At 49.8% G+C, this 15,854-nt stretch overlaps 1 protein-coding gene and 1 long non-coding RNA gene across 2 annotated transcripts; both read left to right on the forward strand.

Moving 5' to 3' along the window:
- Positions 1-1,095: 1,095 nt before the first annotated feature.
- Positions 1,096-2,266, forward strand: LOC125443904. Its single transcript, XR_007246199.1, has 2 exons — positions 1,096-1,433; positions 1,675-2,266. It is a non-coding gene; the product is annotated as an uncharacterized LOC125443904 (long non-coding RNA).
- Positions 2,267-8,305: 6,039 nt separating this feature from the next.
- Positions 8,306-15,595, forward strand: PCDH12 (protocadherin 12). The gene is made up of 4 exons (XM_048515250.1): positions 8,306-11,288; positions 12,833-12,930; positions 14,031-14,143; positions 14,496-15,595. Exons 1-4 carry the CDS (start codon positions 8,535-8,537, stop codon positions 14,888-14,890), a joined length of 3,360 nt encoding a protein of 1,119 aa, XP_048371207.1. The 5' UTR covers positions 8,306-8,534; the 3' UTR covers positions 14,891-15,595.
- Positions 15,596-15,854: the final 259 nt, after the last annotated feature.

Consider the following 15,854-nt stretch of genomic DNA (forward strand, 5'->3'; position numbering starts at 1 on the left):
CAGAAAATCATTAGCTACTTGTCCAACAAGTGATTCGGAAAGCTGTGCTTCCTGAAGATGTGCAGTGTTTTGTGTTAATACGCTCAAGGTGATTTGACTTCTCGGCGTGAACTTTGGCATAGAAGGCCTCTTTAGGGAGTATTCGAGAAATGCCTGACTTACAGGAGGTGAGCAGTGGAGGCAGATTTCTCCTTGCCCACCCTTCCTTGCTGAATCCTATAAGGCAGTGATGGCGAACCTATGGCATGGGTGCCAGAGGTGGCACTCGGAGCCCTCTCTGTGGGCACGCACACACAGGGTTCGTCATGTGGGGGACAGAAAATCACCCGCCCCCACACACACACATCTAGGCTGGCCTGGGCCACTGAGCACGATGTGCGCACACCGCGGTGAGCAGGGAGGACTCAGCTGGCGGGCCTGGTACCTGTGCTCTGGGTGGTTGCTGCCCGAGGGGGGCGGGGCGCAGAGGAGGCAGAGATGCTAGAGAGGCACAGAGCGGTGCGCACGGGACATCCTGGAGGCTAGAGCAGGCTGGCCCCTGCTCAAGCGAGTGGGGCGGAGGAAGAGGGAGCCAACCGGTTTTTTCTAAACTAAAACCTCAGCATTCAGGTTAAATTGCCGGGTTGGCACTTTGCGATAAATAAGTGGGGTTTGGGTTGCAGTTTGGGCACTCGGTCTCGAAAAGGTTTGCCATCACTGCTATAAGGATATGTAGACAAAGGGAAATCTTTTGGCTCTCCGCCCTGGGCTGTTGCCTCTTCCACCTCTTTCTGACTCCCCCGCTTTTCCCCTCTCCCACTTTCTCAGTGCTCATCCCATGCCATCCCTGCCATCTTTTCTCCTGTCTGCTCTACTACCCTCCTCTCCTTTTCCTTCTCTTTTTTCACTTCCCCATTCCTGCTCCCTTATCTTGTGCCCTTGAGGGGACAGGAAAGATAGCCTCCCCACACACACACACACACCCACACCCACACCCACACCCACACACACCCACACACACACACACACACTCTCTCTCTCTCTCTCTCTCTCTCTCTCTCTCTCACACACACACACACACACACTCTCTCTCTCTCTCTCTCTCTCTCTCTCTCTCTCTCACACACACACACACTCACTCACTCACTCACTCACTCTCTGTGTGTGTGGGGGGGGGAGGGGGAGGGTGTAGTGTGGAAATAAAAATACAGATGTTGCTTTTCGCCACTGTGGCCTTTGTTAACCCCCCCCTCTGATTTTTGGGGGAGGGCAGAGATTTTTTTCCCAACAAACCTAGAAGTTTGCGGGAGCCTGTATCTCACCCCTGAGTTGTAATGTAGGGAGGGGTTTTGATGTGCCCTGCATGCTCAGTTAGGAAAACTCTTCATTTTGCATTTGAATGCCACTTAGGGGAACCCCACATACAGTAGGAGTTGAATGAAAACCAGATGACAGTTTTTGCTTTTGTGGTGGGTTTTCCGGGCTGTGTGGCTGTGGTCTGGTGGATCTTGTTCCTAACGTTTCACCTGCATCTGGCTGGCGTCTTCAGAGGTGTATCAGAGAGGAAGTCACAGTGTGTAACAGACAGTGTGTAACAGACTTCCCTCTGTGATACACCTCTGAAGTTTAATAAACTCCTAGTAGCAGATCAAGGCTCGTCCTGAATAAGATACCAGTCCCTGGCCGAGCCTTGAGCTTCCAGTTGAATCCGGCCATGGAAGCCTTTGACAGTTTTTGCTTTTATTATAGTTCTAAAAGAGCCTGATTTTTCTGTCCATTTAAACTGAAATGTGGGTAGGTTCTACATTCCAGTAATTCTCCCAGCCAAATCTTATTCCATTAATCAGGTCGTCCTTCCTGCTACCAGTTCTATCTCCCCCCTCCCACCCTTTTTTCTGGCTTCACTTTTTCCAAACAACTTGTTCTGTGTGATTTGCTCCCTGCCTTTCTCTTTTCTTTGTGACCTCCCAAGTTAACTGCAAAGCAAATTTCTACCAAATCAGTGAAGGGCACACCCTGGCAAAGTTCTTGTTGCAACCATTCCAGTTTCTACAATGAAAACATTTAAGATGCAAGCAGACATAAAACAAAATGTTTCAAGCTGCTGCAATACCAATTTTCTAAATCTGGTTTGATATGTGTTCAGATGCTAACCTCAGCCATGCTGCTCTGAATAAAGGTTGTGTTTCAGCACAAATTATATATACACCTGCAAAAGCCAGCGTGGAGTCAACTGTTCAGCAATTTATTGTCAGAATCTTTTCGTTAATTATAAAAGCAAAACAATTTATTGTCTTGGTCTTTTTGCTTTGAGAATGTATTTAGTGTACTCCTAGTATTGTACGGCAATGTGTAATTTGCCCAGAATTCAGCAAAAGCCCCTAAGGAACACCTCTCTTGCAGCATTTTGAAACGTGCTTTTGTAACCCCTGTGTCAGAATGGGATGACCCAGAAAGGGGTGGAGTCTGAAATGAAGTAGAATGCTGCAGAACTCATGAGGTTGGAGGAAGCGAGACTACCAGGCTGGGACCTTGATTGATTTTATTAAGCCCTTAACACCTTGTTTAAGGTAACTGCAATGTTGTGGGGAACTAGTGGGAAGGGAGTTTATTTTTTTGCTATATTGTAAATGTTAGAATTTATTGTTTCAGGGTTTTTGTGTATGTAAATGGTGAGAGTTTTCTGGGAACCTTCATCATCTTGAAGCCCATTTCATAAACCTCAGAAGTCCTTAAGAAATAACCACCAGCAAAGAAAGAGGTGGACTTGGCAATATCAGTAGAACTGTAAATAAGGACAGAAAATGCAAACTTAACAGGTTTCAAAGTGCTTAAATGTTAAATGTTTTAACAGTGTTATTTGTTAAGTAAAGTAAACTGTTTTGTTTAAATTTGGTTCTTTGCAACTCCTTCCAAGTACTGCCCCACAGAACCCACAAGCTGAGGTTACACTTTCTCATCTCTTTTCTCCTTGCCCATCCAAAATGTACCTTCTCATTGGAGGGAGACAATTCAAAATCCAAACTTCCAAACGCTCCTGGTGTTCTTGTGGATTTTCCGGGCAGGCTGATGATTCTGTTGTCAGAAAGTACAATGTTGGCGTCTTGGCTTACTGAAGGCCCTGATCCCAGAGCCTGTGTCCATGTTAAGCAGTACATTATAGTAGGTGAGACATTGTTTAAGGTTATGGGGTGTAGTTTAAGGTTAGGAGGTGTCTGGGTAAGAAAAAGTCTGTCTCCTTGGCTCATTCCGCACATTCAGAATAATGCACTTTCAAACTGCTTTCAGTGCTCTTTAAAGCTGTGCGGAATAGCAAAATCCACTTGCAAACAGTTGTGAAAGTGGTTTGAAAACGCATTATTTTGCATGTGCGGAAGGGGCCCTTGTGTCTGTGAGAGACAAATAACATTATCCGGAACAGGCTTCAGGACATTAATGATGTGTTGAACCGGTTTGAGCTGTAAGTAACCACCAGTGGTGTTCTATTGTTGTTGTTTTGGAACTGTTTCGTAGCAAGAGAGACAGTGCAGTATAGTGGTTAGGAGCAGCAGACTCCAATTTGGAGAACTGGGTTTGATTCCCCGCTCCTTCACAAGAAGCCTGCCGGGTGACCTTGGGCCAGTCACAATTTTCTCAGAACTTTCTCAGCACACGCAAATGGCAAACCACTTCTGAAAAGTCTCTTGTCTCGAAAACCTTATGGGGTCACGGTAAGTCAGCTGTGACTTAACAACTCTTTCCCCCAACATTTTGCAGCAGGTTATCCCCGGATAGCATTCTCACTTTGTCCATCAGTTTCCAGGTGCATCAGGTGGATATTGTAATTCCAAAAATGCCTGTAGATCTCTCAGGTGAAAATCCGCCAGAGATTGGAATAGATAAAGCAATAGTGGAAAGTTTGACTGTAGACAGTTGATTGTTTATGCAGTTTCGATGGTAACTGGAGGTGTATGGATATGTTTAGAGACAGTAGATTTTCTGGTATGTGTCCATTATGTCTATGTTCTTGGAGTGCATTCTGTAGATTTATTTCTGTATATGTGTGGGTAACTTTTTCTTATAATCCTGTTCCATTGTTTCTGGTATTCGTAGGTCTGATCTGACCACAATCAGGTACACTAAGAAATATGGGATAGACAAATAGTGAAAGAGGAGAGGAAACTGGAGCTTCCAGTTAAAATCCCTGCCTTCCACTCTCTTGATCCCCAGGAAAAGATGACACGCTTTACATTTTAAAAATAGTTGAAGGCACTGATACCTGTGCAATGTTACTCTGTTTATTGTTAATTCTACTTTAAAACCTCAATGCATTATGCAGGAGAGGGTTTCAAATTATGGAGGACAAGAGATTTTCCCCCCTCCCTCTTTCCCCCCCCCCCTCCCATCATTATGGAACCATTTTGTTCAGTGCTTTTGCAAAAATCTCTTAGGACCGAGGAAAACAAAAAGGGGTGATTCATCAAAGGCTGAGAGATATCTTGAAGCGTGAGCTTTTGTCGGGCTTATGCTTCAAAAATAAACATCTGCTTCAGGAAATCCCTTACATCCATAAAAATCCCTTTTGTTTTGCCGCACAAGACAAACAGAGGTGCCTCGCTTGAATCTTTTAGACCAGAACGGAGACTGATGCCATGACTGATTTTTTTTGTGGTAGTTATGGAATGGCGTCAATTATGCACTCTTTAAAGGACTGAATTTATATCAAGTGCCTTTCTTCTGTGTAATAGAATTTAACCCAAGCCAATTACAGTGTTGCTGTCTAAGGTCAAAATTAAGTAGTTAAAGAATTAGAAAAATTTTTTTTCTGGAGTCACCTCACTGAAATAGGCCCAGTGTACATGGAGTGTTTTCCTTGGGGCTCTTTTGTTCTGCAGCGGGGTTGTATTGGGGCAGTGGTGGGATCCAAAAAATTTAGTAACAGGTTCCCTTGCCAGTCCCCCCCCTTCAGCAAAGTGGGCAGAGGCGTATCTAGGCAAACCTGAGCCCTGGGCAAAACCTGAGTTGGATGCCCCCCCCCCCCCCACATGGGCAGCCACCTCACCACGACCCCAAAAAATTGCACCAGGTCATTTCTAAATCATCATCACATTATAGAAAATGCCCCAGCTCACAAATCTGAACACAGCAATGGTGAAACACACAGGTTCTTTGATAGAGACGGGTGAGATAAAAGGTACGAAAGGCTGAGAATCAATGAATTGCAGTACCTGAAAGGGATTAACCCAGTTCAGGGAGTTACATTATAGCAATTGCTATATGGAACCTTCATGTTCAAAGGCAGTATGCCTCTTGGGGACGCGAGGGCGTGGAGATGGAAAAGCGGACCCAAGTGGTAGCCTCTGGCCACACTGGGCTAATTAGTAACCCACTCTCGGGAACTGGTGAGAACCTGCTGGATCCCACCTCTGTATTGGGGTCTCATTTCTCTGTTTACACACAAGGAGGCACCACACAGCCTGCTGTGCAGCTAGCCTGCCCCCACCTCTGGGTCATCACAAGATGGCCCGCTTTGTTTTTAAAATGTTATATTAATATTTCAATGTTATATCAATATTTTTGTGCTTTTAGGGAGGTGGCTGGCCCTGACATTGCTTCACGTTGTAGACCCAGACTGGAAGCCCTGAAGCTGGGCCAGATTCTGCTAGAAAACAGCAGATGTCATCCTCCAGGTGGGGCTTGGGGTTCCTCCGGAATTATAGCTCATTTCCAGACTACGGAGATTAGTTCCCCTGGAGAAAATGGATGCTATGGAGGGTGGACTCTATACCACTGCATCCCACTAAGCCCCTAACCTTCTCAGGCTCCACCCCTGACCTCCAGCAGCTTCTCAACTTGGATCTGACAGCCCTACACATCTATCTCCTGCCAGTGACCAGGAGAGAATCCACCATATTGCAATACTGGGGGCATGGTGCCACAAAAGCCAAGCTACAGTAATTTGTACTAGTAAAGGCTGGCGGTCACAAAGCTGAATATCTTACAAAAACTTAGAATATTTTACTACTATATACACAGAACCATCTACTGATGTTTTAGTACAATATACAGTTATGAGGCATCCATCCATCCATCCATCCATCCATCCATCCATCCATCCATCCATCCATCCATCCATCCATCCATCCATCCATCCATCCATCCATCCATCCATCCATCCATCCATCCATCCATCCATCCATTCACATACACTCATTTCCATCCATCCATCCATCCATCCAAATCCATCCAAATCCATCCAAATTAATCATCCATCCATCATCATCCATCCCATCATCCAAATGCCGTCCATCGTCATCCATCCATCCCATCAGTATCCATCCATCCGTACATTAATTAATCCGTCAATCCATCCGTCCGTCATCCAAATCAAATCCGTCCGTCCAAATCCGTCAATCCGTCCGTCCGTCCGTCCATCCGTCCGTCAAATCCGTCAATCCGTCAAATCCGTCACATCCATCCATCCAATCCGTCCGTCCGTCCGTCCGTCCGTCCGTCCGTCCGTCCGTCCGTCCGTCCGTCCGTCCGTCCGTCCGTCCGTCCGTCCGTCGTCGGTTGATTATGGTGGGTTTTGTATACTGCGCCCTGCGGAAGGGAGACTCTAGGACAGTGAACAACATAGATATCACATATATACAATAACCATGGAAATGCATTGGAAACAATTTAAAACGCGGCAATCGGTAACAAACAATGTCGCCAATAGCCACTTGGGCATTAGAGCCACTCCCAAAGGGAGAAAGCGGGGTCCCATAGATGGTGGGGAGACCCAGAAGAGATGAAGAGAGAGGAAGAGGGAGGAGGGGCACCTATCAGCTGATTGGTGGACACTCCAAAAGCCCGTGTGAACAACTCAGGATCTTACAGGCCCCTGCCGGAACTCACCAAGATCCCACTTGGAGGGCCAGGGACTAACTGGAGGAAGACTGCACCTCAGTCTCCACTGTAGCACTTTGGCAATTTTAAAACGATATACAGATATGTGGAACTTGCCTCTCAGTCTCCACTGTGGCACTTTTGAGGGACTCGGCAACCCTCGCTTGCTAACTCTGCCACCTGGTACTTGAATCTTCTCCAGGCCAGGAACCGCGTGGCGTAGTGGTTAAGTGCTTGCACTGCCACTCACACAGTCAGGAGTTCGAGCCCCCTGTGGTTCAGATATCCTGGCAGCTGGTTCATGGTCAACTCAGTCACCCATCCATTTCTTGGTCGGTAAATGAGTACCTAGCTCATAGCTAGGTGGTAAAGAATAGCTGGGGAAAGCAGTTGAATCTTCTCCAGGCCCAGATCAGCCAAGAGCAGTGTGTGGCTGCTGGCTGGGTTTGGTGTTGTAGCATGTATGCCATTTTTTTATCTGATAACAGATGCCACTCACAACTTTCATATGACATGTACGCAGAGGCGGAGCACTAATGGGGACACATGGGACCACATGTTCCTGGGCACACACCAGCCGGTCCCCTCAGCTGAAGGAGCAGCCTGGCGGGGCTGGGCCGAGGAGTGGCCTGCAGCCAGCTCCCGCAGGCTAAGGTGTTGCCCTGGGCGCCATTTCCCCCGCTACAGTAGTGGCATAGGAGGTTAAGAGCTCATGTATATAATCTGGAGGAACCAGGTTTGATTCCCAGCTCTGCTGCCTGAGCTGTGGAGGCTTATCTGGGGAATTCAGATTAGCCTGTACACTCCCCCACACGCCAGCTGGGTGACCTTGGGCTAGTCACAGCTTCTCGGAGCTCTCTCAGCCCCACCTACCTCACAGGGTGTTTGTTGTGAGGGGGGAAGGGCAAGGAGATTGTAAGCCCCTTTGAGTCTCCTACAGGAGAGAAAGGGGGGATATAAATCCAAACTCTTCTTCTTCTTCTACATCTCTGCATGTACAGAAATAAAAAAGTAGACCCCCACCCCTCCCTTTAGCTGCTTCTGGTTTGCTCTCCTGGTCTCCTTGATCGACAGTGATCAGCACCCGAGACTGCTTTAAGATAACTAAGCAATTGCTACTGTGAAGGGCACAGAAACAGGCCAGACACCAAGGTGGGGCTCTGGGATCAGCTGGCGTCCCCAGGAGGCATAGCTGGCTCCAGCGCCAAGCAGGCTGTGCTGATTTGCTGATTTTGGTGTATCCAGGTCTGACTCTGCTTTGCCTCCAGCCTGGGTGTAGACAAAGCTGTTCCTTTTCCTGATTCCCTTGCAAGCCCATCTGGACGCAGGCATTGTGCGGCCAGTCTCCTGCCCCCCCCCCCCGCCCCCACTTCCCCGTAGGTGGGGTTTCCCTAGGAAATGGCCTTGGCAGGAAGCGGACAAAGTCACTGCGTTGCTCTCGGGTCCTACTTGGGCTCCAGCGCAATGTTTTCTGTGGCAAATGCTCCTGAGAGAAGACCCTGGGATGAAAGTGAGCGCCTTCTCTTTTTTTCAACAAGGAAGGTGGTGGGAATGGGTCTTCCCTCGAGGAAGGGCCCACCATATCTTGTCGGTGTTTTAAGCCTGCATTTAAGCCAGCATTTTTTTGGACAGCTCCCTGCATGAAGGGACTTCCCTGTAGAATCCTCTAGACGTTCAGAAGGATGTTTTTGGTGCTGTACGTTCCAGTTCTGTGGTGGTCTTTTCTTCTCTTGGTGGACTGCCAGGAAGTTACTACCTTCACGGTGCAGTATCAGGTGCCGGAGGAAGCACAGCCTGGAACTATGCTGGGAAGATTGTCTGAGGAACTGGACTGGACGGAGAACAGCTGGACTGTGGGATCCTTCCAGTTACTGCAACCCTCTACTCTGCTTCCCATACAGATGGACTCTCAGGAAGGCTTGCTACGCACCATTGGGAGACTGGACAGGGAGCAACTTTGCCCCCACAGAGACCTCTGCATCATCTCTTTCAATGTTCTAGCTGCCAAATACCTAGCTCTGATCCATGTGGACGTTCATGTCTTGGATATCAACGACAACGGGCCTCAGTTTCCTCAAACAGCGCTGGAGCTGGAGATCTCAGAAAGCGTACTGCTGCAGACCCGAATCCCTTTGGATCGCGCCGTTGACCCTGATGCTGGCTCAAATGGTCTCTGTTCGTACCTCTTGTCACCCAGCGAGCACTTTGCCTTGGGGGTAACGTTTGGTTCCGATGGAACTCAGCAGGTGGAACTCGTGGTTGTTAAAGAAGTGGACCGAGAGCGCTACTCCTCTTTCCTTTTGACTGTGACTGCTGTCGATCACGGCGAACCCCCCAGATCTGGGAGCGTCTTCGTGAGGGTGACTGTTTTGGACTCCAATGACAACAGCCCTACGTTCACCCAGAGTTCTGTGACGGTCGAAATTAGGGAAGATGCTTTGATGGGGACCCTTTTGGTCAATCTCACCGCCACAGATCCGGACCAAGGCCCCAATGGAGAGATCCAATATTCCTTCAGTAAGCACACCCCTGTCGAGGTGCTTAGAACTTTTGCTATTGAGAGCCGGACAGGCTGTGTTCTCTTGCAGCAGCACCTGGATTTACATAGAAAAAAGAAATCTACCCTCACAGAGTTGGGATGCTGCACAAGCCCAGAGACCCACTTGGAGCCAAATCCCATAGCCCACCCTGCACCAAAGCTTTTGGTCCGTGTCCTGGATGTCAATGACAACAGGCCAGATGTTCGTGTCGTCTGGGCAGGGCAGGCAGCGGTGGTGTCTGAAGCTCAGCCCAAAGATAGTTTTGTGGGTCTCGTGATGCTCTCTGATCCCGACACAGGCGATAATGGGAAGGCAGATTGCTATATTAGCCTTGGGGCTGAGCATTTCTCCTTGAGAAGGATCAACCCCAGCAGCTACATGTTGCTCACCAGTACCCCCCTGGATAGGGAGATCTTGGCAGAGCAGAACCTGACTCTGTTAGTCCAGGACCGGGGAACTCCTTCACTGGCTGTAACCAGAGATTTCGTCGTTCACGTTGGCGACATCAACGACAACGTGCCCTTCTTCGAAACGAATCTCTACCAGGTTTCTGTTGCCGAGAATAGCATTCCTCCGTCCGCATTGCTGACAGTCAGGGCTCATGATGCAGATGTAGGCCTCAATGGGAAAGTCACTTACAGTATCCCAGACCTGGTGGTTTTAGAGTGGGTCACTATTGATGCCGGCACTGGGGAAATCTGGGCCCGAACGGCTTTTGACGCCGAAAAGATGGCCAGCTTTGACTTTGTCGTGACAGCCGAGGATGCTGGCCAGCCTAAATTGTCATCCAATGTTTCTGTCAGGGTCACAGTTCTTGACACGAATGATAACTTCCCTGTTATCGTAGAGCCCCCGGTGGAGGGCGGGCGGGCGAGTGTCACTGTCCTTGTGGATATGGGCATGGGCCACGTTCTGTGGCCTGAAGGAGAAAAGGACTCTGGTTTGGCCCCCTCAGTCAGTGCTCCCCTGCTCTTCAAGATCTCTGCCACAGACGCAGACTCTGGCTTAAATGGCGCACTTATTTACAACCTGATGAGCAGCAACAAGGCCGGCTCGTGTATCCTTGATCCCCACTCCGGGGAGGTTTATCTGAACGGCAGCAGTGTCGGCGGGCTAGTGGGTCATGAATGGGACCTGGAGGTGTCTGTGAGTGACCGGGGGGAGAAGCCCCACTGCGCCAGAGTCCTGGTGAAGGTGACCTTTGCCAGTCATTGTGAGGACATCCCTGATTCTTCCCCCATCACTCAGCCCCTCAGCCCCTCAGTTGTCATAGGGATTTGCCTGGTGGTGTTCCTCGCAATCTTCCTGGTCAGTTTCATGCTGGTGGTGTCTCGGTGTAGAAGGGAGAAGCACGGCAACATGACGTACAACTGTCGGGAGGCAGAACACGCCTACAGCCAGCAGCCAAAGAAGCCCCCCAAGCCCATTCAAAAATCAGACATCCACGTCGTGCCTGTGCTTCAGCGAGGGGACACCGAGCAGCCACAGTCTGGGTTCGAGTCCCCCCCAGAAGATGCTCGGGTCAACATTTCTGAAATCCCGTGCCACATGACCCCGACTTTGTACAGGACCCTCCGGAACCAGAGAAATCAGAGCCTCCTCACAGAGCAGGATGAGGGGTTTGTTGTCCCTGCCGTGCTCAAAGTTTCCAAACCGCCCCACGCTCACAAGCTCAAAACGCCCAGCGCTGCTGAGGCGAACCTGTGTGCCTCCTGTCACGAGGACTTCTTGCCAGAAGCCACTCCGCAACACCACAGCAGCTCCTGCCCTGAGGCAGACCGAGAGGAGGCCTGCAGTCGCCACCGTATCCTGAGGAGTTTAGTGAGACTCTCCATGGCGGCTCTCGCTGAGCAAGGCCCGGCAGGACAGCTGGCGTTGGAATCTGGCCCTGTGCAGGTAAGCAATGACTGCTGCTGGAGGTTTTTTCCAAAATGGCCTCTGGGAAACTTGAAAGGACCAGACCACATAGATACGGGTCTAATATGAACTTTTGAAAGTGATGAGAGACTTGGAATGATTCAAATAGTTAAATTGCTTGATACATTCTGCACAGTGGCATAGTGGTTAAGAGCAGGTGCGCTCTAATCTGAAGGAACCGGGTTTGATTCCCTGCTCTGCCACTTGAGCTGTGGAGGCTTATCTGGGGAACTAGATTAGTCTGTGCACTCCAACACACGCCAGCTGGGTGACCTTGGGCTACTCACATCTCTTCGGAGCTCTCTCAGCTGCACCCACCTCACAGGGTGTTTGTTGTGGGGGGCGGGGAGGGAAAGGAGACTGTAAACCCTTTTGAGTCTCCTTACAGGAGACAAAGGGTGGGGTGGGGGGTATAAATCCAAACTCTTCTTCTTCTTCATTTCCGGACAGAATGTTGTATGCTAGCAAGTGTGTGTGTGTGTGTGTGTGCGCGCGTGTGTTCTGGGTACAAAGAGGGCAGCCACTCTTGTCTCTCACTTACTCTAGTCTGTCCCTTTTAAGTACTGCCTATTAAATATAGCTGGAGGAGGGGTATCCTCTTTTTCCACCATAGCTTTGAAGTTGACTCATTGTAGAGCAGCTAGGTGCAGGAGAAGTACCTGAGCAATAAGAATGAGCAGTGGGAGTATGTATTTCTAGGCAGCTTGTCTATGCCACTGCTACTTAAATGCATTCTCTGCGTCCTACAACCCTTCCCCAGTCCAGGAGCAGTTCCTGTTACATATTTTGGGAAAGGATGTAGGGTGCTTGTTGTGAGTTTATATGGTACCAGATCCCATAGGGAGGGGGAGCCGAGGAATTGGGAGCCTGTACTATGAAGATCCATCTCCAAGTTGTTTAGTGGAGGGTGTTGGGAATGATGCAACTCTGGGGCTTAAAGGAGTTCACTTCTATGAACGTGTTTAACAAGGTTCATTCCTGGATGGATGGACCTACGGGGAGAGAAAATGAACAAGTTCACTGCCATTTTAATTAATTCTTAAGAAATACTGGCTGCTATGTGTTTTCTGGGCTGTGTGGCTATAGTCTGGTACTTTTAGTTCCTAGCGTTTTGCCACCTCATAGATGTGGGCAAAATGTTAGCACCTAAAGTTCCAGACCACAGCCACACAACCCAGAAAACCCACGATAGCCAGTTGGCTCTGACCACAATAACCTTGGACAATGCATCTTAAGATATTTGTTTATTGTCAGTGTAACATGGTAGATTTGTCTGTGATGATTGATGTGGATAAGGAAGGAAATGTTTTGTGTTGGGGGGGGGGAAGGTCTGGGCAGGGAAAAGTGATGGGGGGTGAATTTCCCCCCTATGGACAGCAACGTGTAGAGAAGAGCATCAGACATTATAAACAGCCCAAATTGCACAGGGGTGGTGGTGGGGGTGGAGGGGATGGGAGGATATCCTGCTAGGAAGCAGCTTTGGTCGCAATTGTTTGCCGTGACTGGTTCTTCCTGTCTTGCAGCAAATCTCGCAGCTGCTGTCTCTTCTACACCAGGGCCAAGTGCAGCCCAAGCCCAACCACAAGGGAAACAAATACACAGCTAAGCATGCCTGCTGCAGGTGAGTCTCACACACCCCACAGGAGCCCAGCCAGGTAAAACCAACTGGCAACTAGGAACTCGCCTTCCTGCCTCGCTTTCTGAGGAAGGGTTGTTATTTATTTATGGATTTATAGGCTGCCCTTCCCATTACGGGCTCAGAGCGGCTTAGAGCAGAATATAATTTTAAAATATTGAATTCCTGGTGTGATAACTCAAGATGGTAAAATCAAATTGGTTAAGGGGGAAAGGGAAGGGGGGGGGAAAGGAGCAAAGGAATACAGTAAAACAAGCGACAGGGAGCAGGGAGGCCGGCTCTGTTGGAAATACCATTGCTGCCGTCAATCATAGACCTGGCCAAATAGCTCTGTCTTACAGGGCCTGGGGAACTGTGATAAGGACCACAGGGCTCTAGTCTCCTTTGACAGAGCAGTCCACCAGGCTGGAGCCAGAGCTGAGACTGCTCCAACCCTGGTTGAAGACAGCTGGACCCTTTTCAGGCAAGGGACTTGGTACTCCACTGGTAGCCAATGCCACTGGCAAAGCACTGGGCCTCTATGCTCCCACCATGAAGTCCCAGTAACGACCTGGGCAGCTGCACTTCACAGCAGTTGGAGGTTCCGGGTCAGTCTCAAGGGCAGCTCAAGGTACAGCGAATTACAGTAGTCTGGAAGTTGTCAGTTGCATGGATCCATGGACCTACCTCACAAGGTTTCTGTTGTGGCGAGAGGAAGGGAAAGGAGCTTGTAAGCCACCTTGAGTCTCCTTACAGGAGAGCAAGGGGGGGGGGTATACATCCAAACAACAACAACAAGGAGCTTGTAACAACCACCACCACCACCACCAACACCACCAACAAGCAGCTGCCGCCGCCGCCGCCTCCTCCTCCTCCTCCTTCTTCTTCTTACTGTCCAACCATGAAGGCTTTGCGTGAAGTAGTGGGTGTGTTTTCACATTAGGGTGTGACCCACAATGTTTATTCAGCCCATGGCGATTTCACAGATTCAAGCTGATGTGGGTAAGGTAAACAACTAAACTGAGCAAGATGGCGGAGGCTTGTTTCCCTAGGGATGGGGGGCTGATGGCCCAGTCTGCACTGTGTAAAACTTCTGCTCTTTACAGGAACACCAGCCCACACGCTGAGGAGCTGATCCCCAAGAAGGGTTGTGGCAGCAAGCATCATGACTTCGTGCTGTTGGGAGAGGAACTGGAGAACCTCCTGGATTCTCCATCAGGTGAGAAACACACAGTCACACCCCTTCTCTTGCAGCGGGGCTGAGTCACTGGAGTCAATTGGTCTTATCGGGCACTCTGTTCCCGACCCTGCCATAACAAAGCAAATAAAGGCATGGGCTGGCCAGCTACCCTCTCTGGCAGCTAAATCCACCTGTTTGTCTCCAAGCCTAACGGCATGCCTCCCATGAGTTCAAAAATCTCACCAGATGTTAAAACCACTAATTGTAAAAAAAACCCCCACAATGCTAAATTCTGCATGTTGCACTTGTTCCAAATTACACAGCCCCAGGCTGATCTTCCCAAGGCTGGCTAATTAACCCCCTCTATTGTTTTTCCTCCCGTATGCTGTAGGGCTGGACCAGCTGACGGAAGCAGATCACACCTGGATGGCTAGGTTGTCCCTTCCCCTCTCCACTGACTACAAGGCTAACGTCGTCTCCCCGGGCGCCCTGCCGTTTCTGCCGAGCCAGGAAGCCATGGGCAGGGACGAACCGCACACTTTTGCGACCTTTGGCAAAGCGGCTGGGGACGAGCCGGCTCCGGAGCAGCCCCCGCTGGCTAACTCCTTCCTCTCGGAGATGAGCACCCTGCTCGAGATAATTCTGTCTCAGAAGGCCAATTCCAAGGCAGATGTGTCCTTGGGGCTCTGGCAGAAACTCTCCGTGTGCAGCAGGACCTTAGAGGTGGAAGGGGGTGGGGCGGAGGCAGCAACTAGCAAGGGGGTGGTTTGTGGTTCGGAGGTCTGAAGGAAGAAAGCACACACATCAGGCAAGCTGAAGCAGAATGTGGCTCCCAGGGGAAGCGAGGAGCAACATATCTTATGCACACTTCATGCGTTCACTGTCACCTCCTGGTAACTGGGGGCTCTGCGCTTTATGAACATGGAATGGCAGGCCCAGAAGGGTTCTAAACAGCCCCCACCTCTGAAGCAGGAAAACCTGCCTCCTGCTAATGCTGGGACCACCTGAAGCCACCTGGAGCACTAGAAACGGTGGTTGCTTCTCCGCAGGAGCAGCAGCGGGACTGCTGTGCTCTCAAGCAACGAAATGATGCCTCTTGCTCAGACTCTGAGCGTCCTGCTGGCGCTTCCCTGTCAACTGTCCTTTCCCCTTTCAACTGTCAGCTATATAACAATGGAACCTAGAAACTGCTGCTTGGTTTTTGTTTTTTTTAAAGAATGATTAGAAGTCCAACAACCAGAATTCTGCATGTCATTCCCTGTTTATGTTCTAGCACCAGAACACCCCAACGATGTACGATACATTGATGAGAAGCAGATGAGTGACGTGGGGGGGCGAGGTGCTATCAAGGTCACATGGGAGCCTGGCCTGCAACGGGTCGAAGATCTCAGCCAGAAAGCTGCCCAGCTGTCAGCAGGGACCAAATCCTGGCCCTATTGCGAAATGCTGGGGGCAGCAGTGGCGTAGTGGCTAAGAGCAGTGGCTAAGAGCAGGTGCACTCTGGTCTGGAGGAACCAGGTTTGATTCCCAGCTCTGCCGCCTGAACTGTGGAGGCTTATCTGGGGAATTCAGATTAGCCTGTGCACTCCCACACACGCCAGCTGGGTGACCTTGGGATAGTCACAGCTTTTCGGAGCTCTCTCAGCCCCACCTACCTCACAGGGTGTTTGTTGTGAGGGGGGAAGGGTAAGGAGATTGTAAGCCCCTTTGAGTCTCCTGCAGGAGAGAAAGGGGGATATAAATCCAAACT

Source organism: Sphaerodactylus townsendi, linkage group LG14, assembly GCF_021028975.2.
Source record: "Sphaerodactylus townsendi isolate TG3544 linkage group LG14, MPM_Stown_v2.3, whole genome shotgun sequence".
NCBI lineage: Eukaryota > Metazoa > Chordata > Lepidosauria > Squamata > Sphaerodactylidae > Sphaerodactylus > Sphaerodactylus townsendi.